This window comes from Heterodontus francisci, chromosome 10 (genome assembly GCF_036365525.1).
Source record: "Heterodontus francisci isolate sHetFra1 chromosome 10, sHetFra1.hap1, whole genome shotgun sequence".
In the NCBI taxonomy this organism is placed as follows: Eukaryota; Metazoa; Chordata; class Chondrichthyes; order Heterodontiformes; family Heterodontidae; genus Heterodontus; species Heterodontus francisci.
Genome location: NC_090380.1, coordinates 21,315,360 through 21,340,824, shown reverse-complemented (window position 1 = coordinate 21,340,824; position 25,465 = coordinate 21,315,360). Strand labels below are relative to the sequence as shown.

Genomic DNA, 25,465 nt, shown 5'->3' with positions numbered 1-25,465 from the left:
TGGGCCTGGTCAAGTATTTGCATACTAAAACATAACTTGCTCATTTTTTGATCTCCAACTCCCTTAAGATAAAGGTCAACATTCTATTAGTCTTTTTGATTACTTTTTCTACTTGTGATTTGTGAACAACAATTTATAATGTGAATTATAATAGTCAGGGTCATAAGGTAAGACATTGGGCTGAATTTTACGCCATCCCAGTGGGTTGTATGGTGGCGTGGGCATGGTGTAAAGTTGAATGGGAGGCTCCGGGAGTCCTTCCTGCCTCTGGCCAACTTTATGGCGGTCGGGCAGCGGTGGGGGAGGGGTTAGGGAAATGGCCCTTAAGTGGCCACTTAAGGGCCCTCGCCCGCTTGCCACGGGTATTATACCCATGGCAAGCGGGCGTGCTGGGGACGTGCAAAGCCGCCCAGTGTCGGCCTTTCCATGCACCGGGGCGGGTGCCATGGCATTCGGGCACAGGGTGCCCGATTGAGGGCCGCCCCCGCCTCCCAACCCACCCCCGGGAACCAAGATGCCCCCCTTCCCCCCCCCCCCCCCCCCCCCCCAAACGACTAACTTGCCTCGCCCTCCCAGCTCCATGGCATCCTCCTCGGTCAACTGGGCTGCAGTCCCAGCAGTGGCCACTGCTCCCAGGTGGAAGTCCCGCCTCAGGACAATTGAAGCCTGGGGATCTGTAAAATGCAGTCCGATCCCCGGGCTATGCGGAAGTGGGTTTGCTGCCGACATTTACGTCCCATCCGCCTACGGTAAAATCCAGCCCATTAGGTGAGATGAGATGCGCGGCATGAATGGTGAGGTGGGGAGTTCGCTCCTGTAAGCTTAGAGGCAAATGAGCCTCAGTGATAACAGAATCTAATATGTGAACTATCTTTATTAAAGATATCTGCAAAATACCTGCAGTATTTTAAGGAATGGCACATACAATTATTCCTTTGTCCTTCACAGGTCTTCATGTCTTCCCAACATTTGTGCTTTATGAACTGACTGTCCTAATGTGCCTTACACTGGCAGTGGTGGTGTCCAAGGTACCTAACACCAATCTCGACGAAGGGTCTTTACACCTGCAAAGTTGACTGATGTCTGTTTCCTAATAGAGGCTGAATGATCTGATGAGTATTTCTAGCTTATGTTTTACATTAACAGATTTCCAGCACCTGCAGTATTTTCCTTTTTTTTAAATTGTTTTTGGGATATGGATGACACTGACAAATCCACATTTTTTGCTGTCCCTCATTGCCCTAAGAAGTTGCTGGTGGGCCTTTTCCCCCAATGTTAAGAATTCTAGCATTCTGACCCAGCAACAATGAAGGAGCAATTGATATATGTCTGAGTCAGTGTGCGGGTGAATGGGGAACATGGAGGTGATGGTGCTCTGACTAACTGTTGCTTTTATCTGTCTCAGTGATAGGTCATGAGGATGGATGGCATACACTGGATGGTGTATGCTGCAGCCACTGTGAATATCAAACCCAGTGGCAGGGGCACTAATTAATTTAGATAAAATTAAATCACTTGTCCATATTGTGTAACACTGCCAAATATAGCTCAGTAGATTAAAAGGTCATGAAGTCATTTGGTAAGGTCAGTATCACAGGTATAATCACTTGGTTAAAAAGATGGAAGTACTAGCCAGTGTAACACAATGCTGAATTTATCAGTATCTTGGTTTCACTTATTTGACATATGACCAGCCATGTGATACTAAACATTACAGACCAGCATGTGCCCTTTTCAGTTTCTGGGCTGTGTTGAGATAGTTCAGCTCAGGGTGAGGAAGGTAATGTCAGTAGTGGTTGAGGATGGGATCAGGCTTGGCCATGGCTTTCTCTCCAAAAGTCAGAGTTCTTGGCACCTGCTGTGAAAAGTGTTAGAGGGCAGCCTGCACGGCAACAGTACTGAAGGGCTAGCATTACCTGTGGAATGTGTCACAGCAACTTCAGGTGAACATGCAAAACAGGAGGGGTAGCAATGGAGTAATTGATCACATTTGTTGTGTTGATTTACCTCAACTTGACCCTTTGAGAACTAGAAGAGTGATTTTTCCTGACTTGTGCTGCGAGATGGAACTCAGACAAGTGTAAAACAAGAGTTCCCCTACGCTGTCCGATGACCACTTCAATCTCCATTTTGGAAGAGTGCCCACCTCCTATTTACAAGTTTGACATTGTTTCCATTTCCCACACTGTTGGAGTAACATTGCCAGTTGATGCCGGATTAATGGCATTTATGTTCTGTAGGTCATGCCCCTGAAGAGCTAAACTGGGAATTCACAAACTCATTTCATGTGGGTCCCTGACAGCTAACCACCTGGGCTGGATTTGAACACAAGTGTGGAGATGAAATCTGGAGTCTGGTGCATACTACCAATTCCGCAGCAGTGTTCTGCACAAAATATAAAAGACAGATACAGTTGAACCCACTTATGGGGATCACTGTTTTTATAGAGTTCACTGATGTGGGAGTCGTCTCATGTCAGGATTGTTGTATGCACGTGTAGAAATAAAATCTCATGAGAGTATAGGATGGGAGGTCAGCCAGTAGAGCATTGGAAGAGTCCAGGCTGGAGGTAACAAAAGCATGAAAGAGGGATTCATCAGCTTATGGGCTGAGGCAGTTCCAACATTGACACTGTTTTCCACCCCACCTGCCTGATAGAACCATAGAGTAGTACAGCACAGGATGCTATTCGGCCAGTCAAGTCTCTGTTCTAAGAACAATCCAGTTAGTCCCACTCTCGTGCTGTTTTCCCATATTCCGGCAATTGTTTTCTCCAAGTATTTCTCCAATTCCCTTACAAAAGCTGCTATTGAAGCTGTTTCCACCAGCCCATCATGAAATGCATTCCAAATTGTAACCACTTGTTGCATAAAAGATGTTTTTCCTTAAGTCACCTCTGGTTCTTTTGCCAATAACTACCTCAGCCCATCAGCTGCTGAAACACTCACCCATGCTTTTGTAACTTCCAGCTTTGCCTCTTCCATCTGTGCCCTCTGGTTATCAATCCTTCAGCCGATGGAAACAATTTCTCTTTATTTACTCTAACACGTCATGATTTTGAACATCTGTCAAATCTCTTTTTGGCCTTCTCTGTTCGTAAGGAGAACAACCCCAGATTGCCCAGTCTCTCCACATAATTGAGGTCTTGCATCCCTGGTACCATTCTGTAAATCTCCTCTACACCCATTCCAAGATTTGACCCCCTTCCTTAAGTGTGGTGCTCAGAATTGGACGCAGTACTCCATCTAGGGCCGAACTAGTGTTTTATATAGGTTGAGAATAACTTCCTGACTTTTGTACCCTATGCCTCTGTTTATATAGCCCTGGATCCCATATGCTTTATTAACTGCTTTGTAACCTGTCCTGCCACCTTCAATTTGTGTATAAACACCCCCACGTCTCCCTGTTCTTTCACCTCCTTTAAAATTGTACGACTTAGCTTCGATTGCTGCCAATTCCTGCTCCTGCCAGGTGGGCATTGTTTGCATTAGTTAAAGGGATCCTCACCTGCCGTCAGGGAAAGCTGGATCAAAGCTTGACACATGTCTTTATAGCATCTACTGTGGGTTTTGAGTCTAAAAGGATTTCAAATGTAATATACATGCTGCCATAGGTTCTGCAAAAAGGCTGTCTGCTGTTCTGAAATGCTACTTGTTTTTGCTCCTGATGCTTCTACCCTTCCCCTTTTAAACTACTGCTGCAGGACCTTCCAATTTGACCGGCTCACCAATTTTCTCACCTCCAGATTAGTGATTTGCTTATTGGGGAGTGTCACATTATAATGAGGACACGGGACCAAAATGGAATGGGATTCCAAGCTGACTCCTTGGGCTGCCAACCCATGTGTTCCACCTGCCTGATTTACTCATAACACCAAAATTATCCTCAGCAGTCACAGATAACGTAGGTTATGGAAATGTCTGCACATTACAGTGAAATGACCCAGAATGTACACAATTGTCAAGAAACATGCAGTGAGTAAGAATTTAACACTTTTTTTTTCTCTTCTAGTTTATCTTAGCAGTACTTGTCCTCTCATTGATCCTACCACGAAACAGCAAATACATCAGATGGATAGTTTCTGCTGGTTTAGCGCAAGTCAGTGAGTTTTCCTTTGTTCTGAGTAGTCGGGCCCGTAAGTCAGGGATTGTCTCTCGAGAGGTAAGGTACTTTGTAGTTGCACAGCATTGGTTTAAATATTACAAGTTGATGTGTTCCACAGAGTATTTATACTGCATCGTGCTACAAGATCTTAAAATAATGCTGGTTCATTTCTTTGTCTCTGCAGGTGTACCTCCTCATCCTTAGTGTAACTACATTAAGCCTTTTACTTGCCCCAGCATTGTGGAGAGCAGCAATTCTGAAATGTGTACCCAAACCGGACAAGCGGTTAAGCACGTGACAGAAGATGGAGAAGGTGGTTTTCCAGTCACTTCGTTTGTTAAATTTCAGAGGCCAATGCAGATTGAAATCCTGTTTCCTACTCTTATTGAGTTTTCCTTAAAGGATCATTCTTTTAATATACCATACCAACAGATGTGCACAATTCAGTTTTCCCTATTTCTCCCTAATAGTCTGGCTTCATTTTATTATTTTTTCCCCATGCCTTTCACTGAGAACTGGACTTAGAAGGGGAGTGGTCACTTCTGTTTGAATCCATTACTAAAACACTTTATCCATGCTGCTTCATATTTCTGGCATTCAAATGAAGAAACATGCTTCTTAGAGTGATGTGAGCATTAAATGCTTTGAACATCTTCAAGATGACCATTCTCTGGATTAGCAATGAAGGGATGAAATATGATTTCGTTTTGATTCATTTTCAGGTATCGGTGATGTTTGCATTGGGAAATGGCAGTGCTCTGTGCCTCAAATCAGCTGTACATTCCAGATTGGCTTTTGCACAGATGGGCGGCATAGTAGATTTCTGAACCATGAAATGCCCCAGCACATTTTAGGGTAGACTTAATCTGAATTCTGCAGAGTTTTTGGTAGCGTTCTGGCATAAAAGGATGAGTATTACCATAAATACCACTGACCTATGCTGGCTCACAGTCAAGCAACGTCTTGATTTTAAAATTCTTATCCTTGTTTTCAATCCCTCCATGGTCTCGCCCCTCCCTATCTCTGTAATCTCCTGCAGGCCCACATGCTCCTTAAAACCTACCTCTTTTACCCAGCTTTTGATCACTTGTCCTGATATCTCTGTGGTCCAGTGTCAAATTTTGTCTGATGAAGCTCCTATGAAGCCAATTGGGATGTTTTACTATGTTAATACTGCTATACAAGTTCAAGCTGTTAATTAGATCCTGACTGATGAGTATCTTAACTCCATTGATTTGTAATTGAGGCAGACAAATGGACACTATCTATGTCCCTTTACAGTATTCTACTTCCATCATCACTACCTAACATAGTGTCTTCAGCCAATTTGGATATATGGCTCTCTATTCCTTCATTTATCATTTATAGGTATTATGAAAAGCTGAGGCACCAGGACAGATTACTGGGGGATACCACTCATCATACCTTGCCAATTGAAGTACATATCCATTATCCCTGCTGTTTTGTTTCCTACCTTCTAATCCATTCACAACCCAGGCCCAGGGAGGCTTTTTGTGGGGGCCATGCATGAAAGGCTGTGCATAAAGGAACCCATCTTGTAAGATGTAGTTTTTTCTTTTGGTTTTCACCTGGCATGGCTTTTAAACGTCTTGTGGCACAATTTGAAGGGAGTTTGTGATTGATTGTGGAAATGCCGCTTCCTACCTGATCATCCCTGTCCACCATACCTACCTTGGACTGTCTTCTCCTTTCTGTTCCAAGCAGAACTGACTTTTTCCTTATTTGGGCCAGCAGCATTTCTCCTGATCCTTAAGAAACATAGGGCTGGATTTTGTGTTGGAGGTGAGGTTCCCGGCGCCGGCCAAAAAGACGACGGGGTGGGTGGAATCCGCCTCTGTATTTTCGCAGATCCTGGAGCGATCCTCCAATGTTTTTCAATTTAAAGATTCACGAGCCGTGATCCCCATCCCTTTTAAAGACGAGGATCCCGCCTCCATGAGCTAGTAGCCAATCAGAAAGCCACAGCTCAGCAGTATTGGCGGTGCTGGCCACTGGCAGTACCGCAGAGGCCTCAGACCCAGGCCCCGTGCTGGAGCTCCGGACAAGAGGTAGGTGAGGCGGGGTCACCGGGACCAGTCAGGAAGGCCCCACCAACTGGGGATGGTGGGGGGTGTGGTTGTGAAGTCCAGGGGTGGTGGGTCCCTGGGAGTAAAGTTGTTCCCAGTGGGTGTCCTCTGTGGGCTACAAATTGTCCACAGTTGAGGGTGCCTCGCGTTACAAGGAGTCCTCCACACATGGTGGAGGCCCACCCACCCCCCCCCCCCCCCCCCCACCCCCCCAACGCTGCGAAGATTCTAGCAGCGGTGGGACCAAGCCCTTAATTGGCTATTAATAGGCCACTTGAGGGCCTCAATTGACCTCTGGGCAGAAAGGCTGTCATTGGCCTCCCCGCCCTGGGGAAGATCGCTTGGCGACGGGGAGGCAATGGGCCCTCCGCCCTGCTGCTCCCACACCATCTGTCGTGATACTCTGTGCCCCCCCCAGACCCCCAACCTCCTTCCACGCCTTGGCTGGGCCCATAATATCCTGGCCATGGAGTGGCTGCAATCTGCTTTGGAACTAACGATCCCGGATGTTGATACCTAGTGGAATAGTTTTTGTTATTCACTTGGGTTCATGGTGTCTTTAGAGGGTGTGTCAGGTTATGTGCCCTAGGACCTTTTGTGGACGGGGTAAAGGGTAGTAGAATAGTTCAATGGGGCACCATAGAGCACTTCATCACAGTCCTTTATATCTACTAAAAGACAATGTTACTGTAGCATTGTTAACAGCATTCTCTGACTTTGAAGGTCACTCTTCCTAACACTTTAAAATGTAGCACACAACATACCGTTGAAAGAATACATTGATTTTTGTATCTGCTTCAGTCACTCTGTTCAGCTAAATTATTCTATTACTGCCATCTGTTGGCAGGACCTTGAGTTCTTGTGTACCTTTTGGTTGAAAACCACTGTTTGCTTTGTTCTTTCTCATGTCATGGAAACATCTCCCCACCCACCCCCCCCCCCCCACCAAACTCCTTCAAGTCAACACAGCATCAGTGTCCTAGACCTATTTTTGGACATGGGGAGAGGTGGGAAATGTGTTCACTACAGCCAAATATTATTGCCCTGTTGATCAGTTGGTACCTGTTGCACTTTAGCATCTTGAATTAGGCTTTCTCCTGGTTTATGAGCCAAAGACCCTGAACCATTCAGTTAGCATCTTTGGGTTCAGATTGGTAACTAGCTTGTTTCTAGTAGTGCCAAGGCTTAAGCTCCATCTTTTGGTTTGTAAACTGCACAGGAGCAGCATCACATCTCTGCTCCCTGCAAATTGCAGCGTTCCCATTTGTTGATTAATACTTGCCGTGCTCAAACACTTCCTTCTTAAAGAACGCAAAATTGATTATCTTTAGCTATATTTTTTTTTTTTTAAATTTGGTTCAGAATTATCCAGTGCTGCGCTATGCCATTTCTCCGTTTAACCACCGGTTCTTAATACTGCACTGAATTTGAAGTTAATTTCCAGGAATTTCCTCTGTCCTCCTGATTGGTTGCCGAAACTTTGGCAGTCATCTTGGATGTACTTTGTAAATAGGGTGTCTGCTGCAGTTATGGCGGCCAATCGGGAGAACCCCAAGAAAATTCTAAGTCTTGATGGTTTGCATTTTCATGTAAAGAAAGTAATAAAACCTGCTGTGTCCATCAATTTAGAAATTGTGGAACTTCTGTGAATATGGAAATATGATGAAGCCTGTAACATCAGTTTCATGCTCCACTTGAAACACCTGTGCTTCAGTTTTCTTTTCCAGATGTTGGCTATCAGTGCGATTTGTACTAAGTTTATGAATTAAACTGAAGGCTTACCATTCAGATTTAAATCAACTACTCAATCAAAATGACAAAATATGTATTTATTCACGATGTAGCTTTTATTTAAACAGTGGACAACCCCATTCCACTTCACCCTCTCTCTACCACCCCCCCACCCCCAAATCTAGTGCTGCTTTAGCTGGGACACCTCCTTCTCCCAGACTGCTGTGCTCCTGGATTGCTTGTTTTTCGGGGTTCTACCAATTGCTCCTGCACCAGGAACCACAGCCTAAAGCTCAGTTAAGCTGGGTGCCTGCCCTTTTTTCTCAGCCACTAAATATTCTGCCAGAGGTGGGGGTTACTGTCCACCTCAGGTAAGCCCTGTCAACACCATAAATGGAATGGGCACCTCGATATGTAATTTGCTCTGGCCTCAGGACAAGGGATAGGGTCAGGGGTGCAGCCAAAGAACAAGCGGGCATTTCACTGTGCCCAAAATCCCAACCCCAAAAAACCTCTTCATCGATTTCTGGGCTCAATTTCTAGAAGCTAGGACTCCAAATCAAACCATGGACCCTAAATGCCTCTAGATCCTAACATCACTTTGAGAGTTGTTAATTTATTACTGAGAACTCAGCACTTAGAATGCACTTCTTATTAAATATTCTCCACTTTATCCATTAAGATGATCAGTTTTTACAGAGTTTATTACTTTTTGCTAAATGCCCATGACTTTTTGCTGTGGATTCAGCACTTTATTTGGATACTATTGCTTTTTATTTGAGGAATAATTACTTTCTTACAGCTGATTATCTTTTACTGAGAGTTGTTCACTTTCTTGCGATGGCCGTATCTTTTTATTTGGACTAAATCATTTTTAATTGAGTTGATCACATTCTACTAAGGTTTTTTTCTGAGTGCATCATTTTTGGACAGTGCATTACTTTTATATACTTAGACTGGATCATGTTTAAATGACATACCAAGTAGTGCATCACTTTTATTCAGCTTTCATCTCTGCTTCGAGTGTATGACTTTTAGAGTTCTGAAAGGTGACAATTTAGTGTTTGGAGTGCATCTTTTGAGTTCATTTCTTGGAGGTGACCCCGTTTTACTGAGCGTTGCCTTTTAATTTTGGTTACACCGTTTTATTTTACTGATGGTTCGTCACAATTTTCTGAGTGCATTTCTTTTTACCAAGTGTTTGTAACTTTTTACAGAGAATTCACTAGGAGTACATCTGTTTTTAAGTTAATCACTTTTTATTTGGGTCTCACCTTTTTTTCTAAGACTTTTACTTGAGAAGCAACACTTCACTAAGAGTTCACCCCCTTTTCCTTTGTAACTTTTAAGTGAGATTTATCACTTTAGTGCATCACTTTTAAATGAGAACTAATAACTTATTACTTGAAATTACTTATTTCTCAGAGGTCATTTTTTTCCTCAGTTTCTCTTTTTTTTCAGAGTGAATCTCTTAATTTGGTTAAAACCAACTGGAGGCCAGCCCAAACTTAGGCAGTAAGCCTCATTAACATGATGTGTGTGAGCTGATGGTGCCTGTCCTGCTTCCATGGGAAGCTGGCCAATGTTGAGCTATTTTTCCTGAGTTGAATCACTTTCATTTCATTCACTTTTGCTGGGAGTCGATCACTTTACTTTGACTATCACTTCTCATTCAAAGTTCAGCAATTTTATAAAGATTTCCTCTCTTTATATTTAGAGTGCAGCACTTCACAAAAGAGTTAATATCTTATTTATTTATAGATCAAATTTTTTTACTTGGAGTGCACCCTTTTGTATTGAGATCATCTCTTATTTGGATCTCATTAGTTACTTTCTGAGAGTTTGTCACTTTTACTTGAAGTGCAGTACTTTTCATTGAAACTTCATCCCAGTTTCCTTTGTAACACTTTTTTGAATTTGTGTTTCATTTCTTTTTACTTTGTGATCCCTTTTTTAACTGAGTGTTTTCAGTGAGTTTCAGCATTATTTTACTCAGTGGTTGTAGCCTCTTAACACCGAGTGAACAGAGGAGGTTCAAGGCTGCCAAATACAGAAAAATTAGGTCACTTTTTTTGTCACAAGGTGGTAGAATTGGAGAGGAATTTACCAATGGGGGTACCAGAGAAGAAAATCTTTACTTTTCTTTATTGTCATGCAGGCCCCCACCTGCCAAGAATGAGGCACATTAATTTCGCCACATGAACATTAAATTTCAAATTGTTGCTGGGAAGAAGAGAAGGCCTTTGACGCGGGGTTGCCAGGCCCTGGCTAGAAAGACATTTTTGCATATTAACAGTCAGCGTTTGTGAACAAAGGAGCTATCCCCTACTCCAATACAATCCACAAACAGACGTGGTCAGACCAGTTTGTCACATGACTAACAGGCTGTTGCAGAGTTTGAACTGAGTTTTAAATTGGAGAGACAGTGTTTGAACTGGCAGAAAGCTCTTTGCTCCTTGATTGAAAAGATATCTCCTGGCTGGCTCACCACAGCCTCTCCTGTCTACTCCCATCCATTTCTCACTGAACTCCAAAAGCCCACTGAAGACATATGAACCCCATGAGAGAAAAGTCTCCGACAGTGAACAAGGTTTAAGAAGAATACTGGTCCCTAATGAAAAGCATGATCTACCTACAAGCAAGGACTTTACATTGAGCTCGAAGACCAGTAACCAAAACTCTTCAGATATTGCCTCAAACATTTCCACTTTATTTCTTCTCTTTTCTGTCCCTATCTGCATGTGTGTATCGCATATGCATGCTAGTGCTAGTGTGGGCATATCATGTATCCGTAGGCATTAACCGAATTAGAGTTTAAGTTTAATAAAATTTCACTTTTCTTCTATAAACCTAAGAAAGCCTGTTTGTGTTGGTTTCTTTGCCTTATCATTGGAAAGCAGTGAACAAGGATTCAGCAAGGGGGAGCTAAAAACAATGTGTTTAAAAATTAAAACCCTGTTACAGTAAGACCAGGCTGAAAGGGAACCCTAGACCTCTTTCTCACCTGGTCGTAACAAAAATTTAGGTGCTAGCATCTGGAATCGACCCACAGAGAAATGAGAGAGATTGGAAGTGGGAAACCAAATTGTTCCCAATCAAAAAAGTGCAAGATTTTAATGCAGGTTTTCTTTTGGGTGTGTGTGCTTGAATACTAGCATGCCTGCAACTGAAGCTAGTAGCTCTCCAAGCCAGGGTGAAGTAACTTGGGATAAATTAAAAGCACTGTCTATGGAGGAGTTGAGGAAAATGGCTGAGCAGTGTGCGATCACTGTATGTGGCAAGACTAGGAAGTCTGAACTCCTAAGGCTAGTAGCCAACCATTTTTCCCTTGAATCTGAAGAAGCAGAAACAGGATTAGAAGCAGACCCAGACATGATAATACTTGCAAAGATACAATTGGAACAAAGGAAACTTGAATTAGAAAATGGGGAAAGAGAGACAGGAGAGGGAGAAAGAGAGGTCCTTACAGAAGAAACGTGAAGAAAATGAAAGACCGGAGAAAGAATATTCCAGAAAGAGAGCTGAAGTAGCTTGAGTTAAGTAGGGGGCAACAGAGTAACCCTAGTGACAGCATAGCCAATATGGAGGAGCATAATTCAGGGCTGCATACAGAATTGCTAAAACTAGCTCATCTAATCTCAAAATTCAATGAGGAAGATGTGGAGGGATTTTTTTGTGTCCTTTGAGAAACTGGTATGGCTGCTAAAATGGCCAGCTGAGACCTGGTATCTTTTACTACAAAGCAAGCTAACTGGAAAAGCCCATGAGGTTTATTCCCTGTTGCCAGATGAGAGTTCATCAAATTATGAACTGACAAAAAATGCTAACCTCGGGGCATATGAATTAGTACCTGAAGCCTATTGCCAAAAGTTTAGAACCCTCAAAAAGCAAGCTAATCAAAATTATCTGGAGTTTGAAAGAAGTAAGCAGCTGGCTTTTGACCAGTGGTTGGGAGTTCTTAAAGTGCAGCTCAGCTATGAAAATCTCAGGGAAGTAATTCTATTAGAGGAATTTAAACACTCCATAAAGATCCATGTAGAGGAGCAGCTGGTTTAGACAGCCTGGCATGCAGTCGTTCGTGCTGATGAGTTTGCATTAATTTGTAGGACAGTTTCCCAGGGGAGAACCTTTCCTAATCACCACAGATCTGAAAAGGGCAAAGGGTGGGAAGTTGATAGAAGCCCAGGCAGTCCTGGAAGAGAAAAGAAAGCAGGAGACACAGGGGCCCCTTCTCCAACCAAAAAGGAAGGTGCTGTGAGCAAGAGTGAGACCCAGAGACCTGTGTGCTTCCATTGTAATAAAGCAGGGCATTTAAAAGCTGACTGCTGGAAACTAAAGGGAAAACCTGAAGGGTTGATCAGGGCACACATGCTCAGGGAAGAAGGGACCCAGATGGAGAGCAGCAGAACGAGCTGTGGCTTTAACTGCAGTAAGAGCGAGACCCAGGAAGCTTACTACTGCAAGTGCAGGAAAATTTAATAGGATTCCTGAAGGTTATCAGGGTTTTGTGTTTGAAGGGAAAGTAACCCCATATTCCTCGAGTGGGGCCAGCAAGCCCATAGTAATTCTCAGGGGCTTGCTGGGAAAAGGCCCGACCTTTCCCCCAGAGAGTGCAGTGAACACCAAAATGGTGGTGAATGGTATTGGAGGGCAGTGTATGCCTGAACTTGTACTCCAGGTGCACCTGGAATGCGACCTAGTTTCGGGGCCGGTGACTGTAGGGATTGTCCCTAGTTTGCCTGTGGATGGGGTTGACCTGCTCCTAGGTAATGATTTGGCGGGGGTGAAGGTGGTTGCCCCCCCCCCCCCCCCAGTAGTGAAAGAAAGACTGCAGGAGGGCAGAGAAACAGGGCTGTGGCATTTCCCTGAATGTGTAGTGGATCAGGCCATGATCAAACCAGCTCCCCCAGAGGAAACTGCATTGGCACTGCAGGCAGATGACCATGAGGTCTGCCTGTCCAAGACTTTCTTTGGAAAGTTAGGAGAGTCAGGGAATGAATTAAATAGATTTTCCCTAGCTGAGGTTCAGCGAGCTGACCCAATATTGCAAGAGTTAGCACAGGCTGCCCAGTTTGAAAGTGAAGCAGAGGGACTCCCTGATTGTTATTATTTAAAGAATGAGGTACTGATGAGAAAATGGAGTTCTCCTCACAGGCCTGAGAGAAAGGAGTGGACAGTGATTCACCAGTTCGTGGTGCCGCAGAGGTAGTGGGGAGAAATACGAAGAAGGGCCCAAGAGACTACAGTGGCTGTACATGCTGGTATACGAAAGACTAAAGCCCGCATAAGACAGCAGTTTGACTGGCCAAAACGCCACAAAGATTTTGTGGCGTACTAAAGGGGTTGCCACATGTGCCAGGTTGAGGGGAAACCCCAACCTACAGTGAAATCTGCAGCCCTAAGTCCTGTACCAGTGTTAAGATGACCCTCCCATAGAGGGTTGGTAAGGTAAGGGACCACTGCCGAGAACAAAAGGGCACAGACAGACACAAGACTGGCAAAAGTTTAGAAAGGGAAGGGGGAAAAGTGACCAAGAGGGAAAGTTAAAGGAAGTCCTGGATGAAAACTCCTACTGTCGGGTCAGCCAACCTTGAAATATTTGAAAAGTTAGACCCCACATCCTCCTATATAAATGCAGACACTCTAAGCACCCCACCAGAGTTGCTAACAGCATTTACAGGAACCTACAGAGACAAAGACCTCAAGGGGGCAGAGAAAGTGAGGGTGATGTCTCACCTAGTCCAAGTCCCACAGGGGAGTGCAGTGGCGTCTGCACAAATATCTGCAGGCAGGTGTGTACCAGAGAACAAAGGGGAGATTAACAAAGAACCCTCCCCCACAGTCAGAACCAAAGAGAAACCACCCATTCCCCTTTTCATACCTCAACAGGAACAAAGACCCCAGGCAGCCATGGAAATGGGCAAACTAAAGAAAAACTTCCCCAAAGAATCACATGGTTACTGGGATGCCAAAAAGGGGAAATTAAAGCAGCACTGGCACCAAGAAAAGATAGTAAGTTTTAGGATTCATGAATGAATGAGAGAAATGCAAGGTTTTCTGTATCATATATTTTCTTTCAACCCTTTTAATGAAATGTGCTTTTTTCAAATTGCATTTCATTCCCCTGGGTGTGGAGGTGTCACGCAGGCTCCCACCTGCCAAGAATGAGGCACATTAATTTTGCCACATGGGCATTTAAATTTCAAATTGTTGCTGGGAAGAGAAGGCCTGTGACAAGGGGTTGCCAGGCCCTTGGCTAGAAAGACATTTTTTCATATTAACAGACAGTGTTTGTGAACAAAAGAGCTATCCCCTACTCCAATACAATCCACAAACAGATGTGGTCAGACCAGTTAGTCACATGACTAACTGGCTGTTGCAGAGTTTGAACTGAGTTTTAAATTGGAGAGACAGTGTTTGAACTAGCAGAAAGCTCTTTTCCTGGGTCGAAAAGACTTCTGGCTGGCTTGCCACAGCCTTTCCTGTCTGCTCCCATCCATTTTTCAGCACTCCAGAAGCCCACTGAAGACACATGAACCCCACGAGAGAAAAGTCTCCGACAGTGAACAAGGTTTAAGAAGAATACTGGTCCCTAACGAAAAGCACGATCTACCTACAAGCAAGGACTCTTCAGTGAGCTCGAAGACCCATAATATAAACTCTTCAGACATTGCCTCAAACTTTTCTACTTTATTTCTTCTGCTCTTTTCTGTCTCTATTTGCATATGTGTATCACATATGCGTGCTAGTGTGGGTACGCCGTGTAGGCGTTAACTGAATTAGTTTAATAAAATGTAACTTCTATCAACCTAAGATAGCCTGTTTGTGCTGTTTTCTTTGCCTTATAATTTGAAAAGCAGTGAACAAAGATTCACCAAGGGGGAGCTAAAAGCACAGTGTGTTTAAAAATATAATCTTGTTAACTGTAAGACCAGGTGAAGGCTGAAAGGGAACCCTGGACCTGTTTCTCACCTGGTAACATTATAAAGACTGGATAAATTCCCATTGAGTAAGTTCCAGGATCACAGTAAAGAAACTGATGGGAGTTTGGAAGAGTAAACTGGTTGGGCCTGTGATCACATACTGCCCAAAATATTACTATATTACAGAAGTTTACACTATCTCACCTTGTCATTGTGCCAGTAAATCGTCTAGCTATCTGTACTGTGTTACTAACAGTCACATGAGAGAAACTGTCTGTGCTGTTGCTGGTGCCTTTCTAAAATAGATGCCACTTTGATGCCTACATTTGCTTTGCAGTGGTGTGAACAATCGAAGAATATAGACCACACTCTACACTTTCGATCCAAGAAAGACAATCGGAATATTTTCTTCATAGCGAGAGACTAGGAACTGTTGAAGAGCAAAGGGATTTTAGGTATCCAGGTACATAAATCGCTAAAAGCTAGTGCACAAGTACAAAAAGTAATCCTAAAGGCTTATGGAATATTGAGGGGTTAGAATTCTAAAGTGATAAAGTGATGCTTCACTTGTACCTTTGGACAAGCTCCATCTGTAGAACTGCATTCAGTTTTGGGTACCAAACTCAGAAAAAGCATATTGGCCTTGGAGCAGGTGCAGCACAGAGTCACCAGAATGATACCAGGGCTTTCAGAGTTAAATTATGAGAACAGGTTGTGTAAAATTGACTAATATTTTCTTGAATATAGAAGCTAGAGGGGTGATCTAATTAAGGTGTCTAATCTGATAAAAGGCCACAATAGAGTAGATGCATAGAACCTAGTTCATCTTTGTGAGAGTAGAGTGGACTTTTTCTTTTATCTTTCCTCCCCTCTGCTTAAGTTACTCAGTTCTGGATCCACTGGAGCTGGGTGTACCTTGTGGGGACCATGTCTGCTGTAATCTTGGGTGGGGTCGGGTGTGGGGGATCCATTGCACTCCCAGGGCATGGATGCCTGTTACATTGTGGTGTCATTCTTTATTAATGAAACTGCACATCTAGCATCTGGGAGAGTGGGATGCATCAATGGTGAGCAGGACCTAATGCTTAGACAGCACACTGGTCAGTCGGCATTAGGAACCCTGGCTGGTTTTGCAGGCTCCAGGCCACTGAAACCCCATGGACCAACCTTGCCCTTCTAACTGGCCCCACATTACCATCATTTCATATTCCAACTGTTATCTTACATGGAGGTGGTTTCCCCTGCTGTCATCTTAGGGATATTTCAAGCATGCAGGAAATTTCCTCTGGTCACTATTTTAGTAAAATCTTTCAGAAGTACTTTATTTTTGCTGCACACCATTCAAAATCCTCCCCACCTTGGCCAGGATTATGTGTGGCCCCCTGAGGCAGGGTCAGAGGCAGGGGAGCAGGGACTATTGCAAGGTGGGGTGGTGGGCCCGTCGTCCAGCGATCTTCCCAGGGGTGGGATAGGCTGATGATGGCCTTCCGTCCAGAGGCCAATTGTGGCCCTTAAGTGGCCTATTAACAGTGGCAGGGGGTGCCTCTGCCATGCGGGGAGGATGCCTTGTAACACGAGGCACCGTCCCTGCAGGCTTTGTTTGGGTGGTGGTGGGAGGGGGGTGGGGTCGGTGAGTTCCTCTTTGTGGACAATTTGTGGCCCATGGAGTACTCCCACCAGGAAACAGTTTACCCCTGGGACCCTCCCTCCCTCTGGACTACATGACCACCACCCATCCCCCCACGCCGGGTCCTTCCGGACTGTCCCTGGTGACTCCGCCTCACCTACCTCTTGTCTGGGGTACTAGTGCCTGACCTGGGTCCAAGGCCTCAGCAGTGGCCACTGCTCCTGGTGGCACTGCTGACCAATCAGAGGGATCTTTAAAGGGACGGGGATGGCAGCTCGTGAAACTTTGATTGAAAATGACCGGAGGTTTGCTCCTGGGAGGTGAGGGATGGGGGTGCGCGCGAAAAGGCCGAGGCGAGGTTTCCCCTGCCTTTTTGGCCCGGCACCGGGAGTCCTAGCTCCAGGACAAAATCCAGCCCCTTGTGTTATCATACAAAAAAAAATCAACTTCATAAATTTTGTGCAGTTAAACTTATAACAGGCAGCAGTAGTAAATCTAAAGAATGCATTAAACAATGTAGTGAGCTTAAGAAAAGGGTGAGGAACCATTGCATAAGATTCCTTCCTCTGATCACAATACAGTGCATCCTGCTGTCATTCGGCCTGTCTGGGTGCTAGTTGGCTGGCTGTATGGCCTCTATCTTGAAGTCTGAGCTTAATATTTTGAATGGAAAACCAAATGGGACGATGGGCCTGCTTTGACCTTTGATCATGTGACAAACCTCCTTTGTCAAGTTAACTAGGTTGAATTCAGTTTTTTTTTATTTGAAAAATTCAATAATTGTAAGAAATGTTCTGCAGCTTTCTCTGAATTTTTTTGGGTCATTGCATAAATGCATATGTGTGCAAAGGAGTTTGAAACCATTAGCAGAATTCTGCTTCAAGTAGTGAGGTAACATGAGTCCCCAGAATCATCTTGGGGATGGGGGTGCAGGGGGAAGATAATTATATAACTTTGCAAGTCATTGACTGAATCAGTTACGGTAATTGGTGCCTATGACACAGTGAACCTGCCTGAAAGCATGAAGAGTAAAAAAAATGGAATTTCTTCGATTATGAATTCCAGGGTGACTGCTTGGACCGTCTCTGTGGTCCTTGACGGAACAACAGGCTTTGATGGGCACTCTGATGTGTCTGACAGAGGATTTAATATCAGCATCAAAGCAAAAGGAGGTAATGGACATGAAACGGTTAATCTAAAGGAAGAACTACCCACCACAAAGAATCAGCAAGATCCCCCAAACACCAATGAGATACAGAAACATAATCCTTCACTGATGTTGGTTAAGCGATAGATGTTGGCCATGCCATTGGGAGAATTCCCCTGCCCTTTGTGAATAGTCCCTTGGGGTCTTTTAAAGCTGGGGCTTCAGTTAAATCAGCCTGGGTGGGACGCATTGGTGGTCTTGTAGAGCTCAGTGTTTGGAGCTCGACATGACTGACTTGAAAGAGAAAACTAGTTATAAGTATTGCCAATTTGCAGATGATGCCAAGGTAAAAAAAGAAAAAGACTTCCATTTATATAGAGCCTTTCATGACCTGCGGGCTACCCAAAGTGCTTTACAGGTATTAAAATACTTTTGAAGTGTAGTCACTGTTGTAGGAAACAGCAGCTAATTTGTGCACTGCAATAATTTATGATGTTGATTTGAGGGATAAATATTGGCCAGGACATTAGGGATAACTCCTTTGCTTTTCTTCAAAATCGTGCTGGGGGATCTTTTATGCCCACCTGACCAGAGAAGGTGGAGCCTCGGCTTAATGCCTGATCTGAAAAGTATAGTATTCTCTCTGTACTGAGTGTCAGCCTAGATTTTTGTGCTCAAGTTCTGGCTAGTTGGCTGTATGGCCTCCATCTTGAAGTCTAAGCTTAATATTTTGGACGGAAAACAAATGAGACGATTGTCCTGCTTTGGCCTTTGGTCATGTGATAAACCTCCTTTGCCAAGTTAACTAGTTTGAATTCAGTTTTTTTCATTTGAAAAATTTAATAATTGTAGGAAAATGTTCTGCAGCTTTCTCTGAATTTTTTTGGGTCAGTGCATAGACGCATATGTGTGCAAAGGAGTTTGAAACCGTCAGCAGAATTCTGCTTTAAGTAGTGAGGTAACATGAGTCCAATTAGCACCCAACTTTCTGACTCAGGCGAGAGTGCTACTAACTGAGCCAAATTAAGGGAAGCAATGATACAGTCAATACATCAAATTAGAAAAATGTGTATAATTTACACAGATAGGCAGACATAGATTCAGAATGCTTCATTTCATTTGCTATCTATCCTGTTCCATCCTTTAATAATTTTAAATACTTCTAATATATCATCTCATAATCTATATTGTTCTAATACGAAAAGATCAGTTTTAAGACTTCATACCTAATCATATTTCTTCATACCAGGGATACCCAGCTGATCAAAGCACTGTAAATGGTGCCTCAGTGTGGTCAATAATAAATCCGGAGGCATAAAGTCATTGTATCTTGGTTCCTTTTGTAACTGGATACTGTAGGAAGGGGGAATAGTGAAACAAGGCTGCAACAAGTAACCCTGTTCACCCTGCACACTACCTTGTACTTGCTTGGTATGAGCATTGATGGAAAAATGGTGACCTAGCACAAAAACCCTGACTGAAGCTAGGGAACCAGTCATTCATCTGCATGGTTCTGTGTTGATGGTGGTTTATGTATGTGGCACTGCTTGTTAATTGAATCAGTACAGTTATATGCGCCTGGACATATTAGAACTCTGATAGCTAGACAGTGAAGGCGAAATTACTGGAGCCTAGTTCTTGTACACCTCATAGACAAATAGCATGCTATGCATCTCCAACCAAAGCCACACTTCAGCCTGCTGCTATATATCTTACAACCTAATAGCTTTTCGGATGGTCCAAAAAGGAGGGACTAAGTGCCCCAAATGGAGGGGCACCGCTAATATATGGTAACAAAAACTTTAAAGGAAACTTAACAATTCAAATTAAAATAACATTCCCGGGGATAATGATGCACTCCAGGCACCACCAGTGCCCACCAGGAAAGCCTCAAATGTGCCGGCATACATTGTGTGCTCCTTCTGCAGAGACACCTGCGTGCGGATGTAGCTGCAGAAGAGAGGTAGAAGTCAGACTGAACAACTGAAATAAAAACAAGAAATACTGGAACTACTCAGCAGGTCTGGCAGCATCTGTGGAGAGAGAAGCAGAGTTAACGTTTCAGGTCAGTGACCCTTCATCAGAACTGGCAAATATTAGAAATGTAATAGGTTTTAAGCAAGTAAAGTGGGGCTGGGGCAAGAGATAACCAAAGAGAAGGTGTTGATAGGACAAGGTCACAGAGAATAACTGACCAGAAGGTCATGGAGCAAAGGCAAACAGTATGTTAATGATGTGGTGAAAGACAAAGTGTTAGTACAGAGAAGGTGTGAATTGACAGAAAACTGAACAGCCCCACGCACAAACATGAAAAAAACGGGTAGGCACAGTAGAAACAAACTAAAATAAAATAAACACATAAAAAAGAAAAAATAACTAAAAATAAAAAGGGGGGTGGGGGCCCGTCATGCTCTGAAATTATTGAATTCAATGTTCAGTCCGGCAGGCTGTAGCATGCCTAATAGGTAAATGAGGTGCTGTTCCTTGAGCTTGCGTTGAGGTTCACTGGAACACTGCAGCAATCCCAGGACAGAGATGTGGGCATGAGAGCAGGGGGGAATGTTGAAATGGCAAGCAACCTGAAGCTCGGGATCATGCTTATGGACTGTGTGGTCACGCAGTCTGTGTTTGGTCTCCCCAATGTAGAGGAGACCACATTGTGAGCAGCGAATACAGTATACTAAATTGAAGGAAGTACAAGTGAAGTGCTGCTTCACCTGAAAGGAGTGTTTGGGGCCTTGGATAGTGAGGAGAAACTGAGCAACTGCCTGCTGTTTGGACTTATTAATGGCCACCATAACTGGGCCCCTGGAGCAATCCCACAAGAAGGTCTTGTAATCTGCCCACTCCCCTTTGCACTGGGTGGCCAAAGATCAGGAGTGTGGGACTGAAGTACAGCCAGACGTTGAGGAGCAGCTCCCTCAGATAGTCAAATGGGGTTGCAAGACCACGCATTGTGTATAAGCATGAAACACTCCCCTGGCAGCCCAGGAATCTGTGAATCAACTTAACAATCTATTACACCGTACTGCTACCCTTCAGGCCAAGACCCCCATGGATAAAGGGAGGACTCCCATATAGAGTGCCTCAGTGCCTCCCGCTGGGGGTCCCTGCCTCCTCTGGATGGCAGGAAGGAGCTCCACAGTGTGTCCAGATGGCCGCTGAGGATGTGGGTGTGCCCTCTACACAGAGTGGAATGGGATTGGAATGGAACACAGAGGGGATTTCCGAGAGATGATTCAGGTTGGGCCGAGGCTCTTGGAGGTTTTGGGGCCTGGCACCAAAGAGAAATTCTGGGGGTCAGCTCGAGTGGGACTGCTCCCCATGCCTGAGCCACCTCGACATCTTGAGTGCAGTCAGGGCTAAGCACCACATTTTTAAGATTTATGTTGGCTTTGGCTGCAAGTTGGATGCTATCCAAGGATGCAAGTCGTGCCATCTCTTCTGGTGACATCCAACCAGCTCCTCTACCATCCGGTACCTCCCTGCCTCTGGTCATCTTGGCAGTCAGTGCCCTCTCCTCTGCCAGCTATGTGAACTCATACAGATGGAGATGCAGATTAATGAGCAGTGGCTCCTGGAGGATAGCTGCCACACCTGATGGGGAGAACTCTGATGAGAGGCAACCATATTCTAGACCCTAGTCAGTTCCTGGTAACAAACAGGGTTCCCATTCTGAGGCATGGACACCCAGGTTTACAAACAGGAGCTGTGTGTTGTAGTTGAGGCCGAGCAGCTGGTGGAAGCAATATGTCACCAGCACATGCCATCTGAGAGGAGGCTCAACATAGTTTCTCTACAGGGTCTGAAAGCAGTAAGTCGCCGTTCAGGTGAGAAGGCACACTGGAGCCTGACTGCTTTCCCTGTGTGGGAGACTCGGCACTACAGCAGAGACCTGGTGCTGCCTTTTGTCTCAAGTTTTTATTTTATTCGTTTGTGGGACATGGGCATCGCTGGCTAGGCCAGCATTTGTTGCCATCCCTATTTGTCCTTGAGAAGCTGGTAGTGAGCTGCCTTCCCGAATCGCTGCAGTCCACGTGGGATGGGTACACCCACAGTGCTGTTAGGAAGGGAGTTCCAGGATTTTGACCCAGCGACAGTGAAGGAACGGCGATATCGTTCGAAGTCAGGATGGTGTGTGGCTTGGAGGGAAATCTGGAGGTGGTGGTGTTCCCATGCATCTACTGCCCTTGTCCTTCTAGCTGGTAGAGGTCACGGGTTTGGAAAGTGCCGTCTAAGGAGACTTGGTGTGTTGCTGCAGTGCATTTTTTAGATGGTACACACTGTTGCCACTGTACGTTGGTGGTGGAAGGAGTGAATGTTAATATAATGTAACGTGAAGTAATTGAATAGTTTCTTCTGCAACTTGGTGACAAACTTGGGGGAAGGATCAAAGTGACCAACTGGTACCACAGCATCATGGCCACCAGTTAGTTTATGACTAGCACGCGGTCCCTGTAGGGCAGCACTTGGAGCAAAACTTGTTCAGTGCCCTAGGCGAGTGGTGACCTTGGCCTCCAAGTCTTGCCAGTTCGCTGCCCAGGCATCCATATGTACGAGCCTAGGTGAGTTCCCAATTAATGCCCACCATCTGACTGCAATAACCCCCCAATTGATATACAATTAACAGATTCCCTCTTCTTTTTAAATGAAAATAGACTTTTATGTACAACCAAAATTTAAAAGAATTAAAGACTTCCATACTTTGTAAAAGGCATTACTGTCTGAGAGAATCCTCTTACAGGAGCCCTAACAATTTCTTCATACATAAGAACATAAGAAATAGGAGCAGGACAGGCCATTTGTCCCCTCGAGCCTGCTCTGCCATTCAATAGGATCATGGCTGATCTGATTGTGGTCTTAATTCCACTTTTCAGCCTACCCCCCTCCTCCCTTAACCCTTGCCTCCCTTGTCAATCAAAAATCTGTCTAACTCAGCCTTGAATATATTCAATGACCCAGCTCCCACTGCTCGCTGGGGAAGAGAATTCCAAACATTCATAACCCTCTGAGAGAAGAAATGCTTCCTTATCTCTGTCTTAAATGGGAGACCCCTTCATTTGAAAGTGTGCCCCTTAGTTATAGATTTCCCACGAGGGAAACATCCTCTCAGCATCCACCCTGTCAAGCCCCCTCAGAATCTTATACATTTCAATAAGATCACCTCTCAATCTTCTAAATTCCAATGAGTATAGGCCCAACCTGCTCAACCTTTCCTCATAAAACAAACCCCTCATACCAGGAATCTGTACCTGGCACCTGGATGGGGGCCATTCTGTTACAATGATGCTACTTCACACCTATTCATCTTGGTTTGGGCTGTGGATTCAGTCTATCTACAGTACCTTTGTTAGTCCCATTCCTGTAGGTAGGAGTCATTAGGATGAATAAGCTTCTTTCTATTTCAGTGTGTTTTCCACAGATGCAGTTAATGAGTTTTGTTTTTGCAGACAGGCTTGTTTATTGACAGTACAGGAGGGCCATCTGACCTCTACTCCATTTTGTCTGTGGTACAAATGTGCCCATTTTCTTGTAGCTCAGTTTAAACCATTTACTTTTGTTTCATAATTCCTCCAGTTCATTTTATTTTTCATCATTGATCCTTCCATGAGTGTGACACCACCCTTCACTTCCTTAGTTAGCCACAGATGGTGCACCCTTCTGGTAGAGTCTTTCTTCCAGTTTGGAATATATCTTTGTCGATAGTTATGCTTTTTTTTTAGTAAAACAGTTTGACAGTTGAATCTACAGCATTTGTTTCAAGCTAGCAAGGTCAATCCATAACTTTTTCTCACTCATGCATTGTGTAGAGTGTAGATTATCTCACAATGAACAATTATCTACATAGCTATCTTCGACACATCTGTCTTTAGTACCCCGTTTGATGGAACTTGAACCCACGATCCATAACTGCAGAAGCCAGTGCCTTATCCATTGTTAAAAGTTTTATTAGATTTATTCAATATTTAAAACATTTATAACAATCATGATCATTCCATTGTACCAGACAATCACCCTTCACCAGTTTCTTGCAACCTCACCTCCATTCTGCCACTCTGCCTAGTCATTCCTTCAGCACTTATTAAAGCTTCAAAAACTAAGGTTTAACTTGTCTCCAATGACATGCATTAATCTATTGTACTTTAAAAACTAATCAAAAATGCAATTGATAAATTCCTTGCCAAATAAAACATCCACAGCACCTAATAATCTTTTAGTCTGTATTTAAAAGACTTTTTAGGCTAATTCTCCACCCCCCCCCCCCCCACCACCCTTATAGAACAGAGCATTCCTTCATTGCACAATCATGAATGTAGTCAAACTGAAAATTAAATTAATCGCCGCTCTGCTAGACTCGGGCAGGACCTCCTGCAATCCCCATCTCAAAATTGAGTCCCTTTGTTCCCCCAATGCTCCCCGCCAACCCAGCAAGAAAGCCTCACACAACTGTTGAACATTATACTTATAAACACTTTACTGTGGGCGTAAGATCAATTAAGTGGGTCACAGTCTCATCCCATGTCCCACACACTGGGCAAGTTGCCACTTCCACTTACAGTCAAAGGGTTATACAGCACAGAAACAGGTCCTTCGGCCCACCGTGTCTGTGCCGGCCGTCAAGCACCTAACTATTCTAATCTAATTTTCCAGCACTTGGCCCGTAGCCTTGTATGCTATGGAGTTTCAAGTTCTCATCTAAATACTTCTTGAATGTTGTGAGGGTTCCTGCCTCTACCACCTCTTCAGGCAGTGCGTTCCAGATTCCAACCACCCTCTGGGTGAAAACTTTCTTCCTCAAATTCTCTCTAAACCTCCTGCTCCTTTCCTTAAATCTGTGCCCCCCTGGTTATTGACCACTCCGCTAAGGGAAAAAGTTTCTTCCTATCTATCCTATCAATGCCCCTCATAATTTTGCATACCTCAATCAGGTCCCCCCTCAGCCTTCTCTACTCTAAGGAAAATAACCCTAGCCTTTTCAGTCTTTCTTCATAGCTGAATTGCTCCAGCCCAGGCAACATCCTGGTGAATCTCCTCTGCACCTTCTCCAGGGCAATCACATCCTTCCTATAGTGTACACAGTACTCGAGCTGTGGCCTAACTAGCGTTTCATACAGCTCCATCATAACCTCCCTGCTCTTATATTCTATGCCTTGGCTAATAAGTTTAGTTTAGTTTAGAGATACAGCACTGAAACAGGCCCTTCGGCCCACCGAGTCTGTGCCGTCCATCAACCACCCATTTATACTAATCCTACACTAATTCCATATTCCTACCATATCCCCACCTTTCCCAATATTTCCCTACCACCTACCTATACTAGGGGCAATTTATAATGGCCAATTAACCTATCAACCTGCAAGTCTTTGGCATGTGGGAGGAAACCGGAGCACCCGGAGGAAACCCACGCAGACACAGGGAGAACTTGCAAACTCCACACAGGCAGTACCCAGAATTGAACCCGGGTCGCTGGAGCTGTGAGGCTGCGGTGCTAACCACTGCGCCACTGTGCAAGGATCCCAAATGCCTTCCTAACCACCTTATCTACCTGTGCTGCTGCCTTCAGTGATCTATGGACAAGTACACCAAGGTCCCTCTGACCCTCTGTACTTCCTAGGGTCCTACCATCTATTGTATATTCCATTGCCTTGTTAGTCCTCCCAAAATGCATCACCTCACACTTCTCAGGATTAAATTCCATTTGCCACTGCTCTACCCATCTTACCAGCCCATCTATATCGTCCTGTAATCTAAGGCTTTCCTCCTCACTATTTACGACACCACCAATTTTCGTGTCATCTGCAAACTTACTGATCATACCTCCTATATTCTTTAATGTACACCTAAA

General features: G+C 44.3%; 1 protein-coding gene across 3 annotated transcripts in view; it reads left to right on the top strand.

Annotated features, from left to right (window-relative positions):
* tmco3 (transmembrane and coiled-coil domains 3) overlaps window positions 1–7,987 on the top strand; it is an 82,285-nt gene extending 74,298 nt beyond the window's left edge. For all 3 annotated transcript variants that reach the window (XM_068040200.1, XM_068040202.1, XM_068040201.1), the window contains exons 11-13: window positions 949–1,028; window positions 4,012–4,161; window positions 4,289–7,987. In XM_068040200.1, the coding sequence (XP_067896301.1) occupies window positions 949–1,028; window positions 4,012–4,161; window positions 4,289–4,402 (344 nt within the window). In that variant the 3' untranslated portion in view covers window positions 4,403–7,987. The remainder of the gene's footprint in view (window positions 1–948; window positions 1,029–4,011; window positions 4,162–4,288) is intronic.
* Window positions 7,988–25,465: the final 17,478 nt, after the last annotated feature.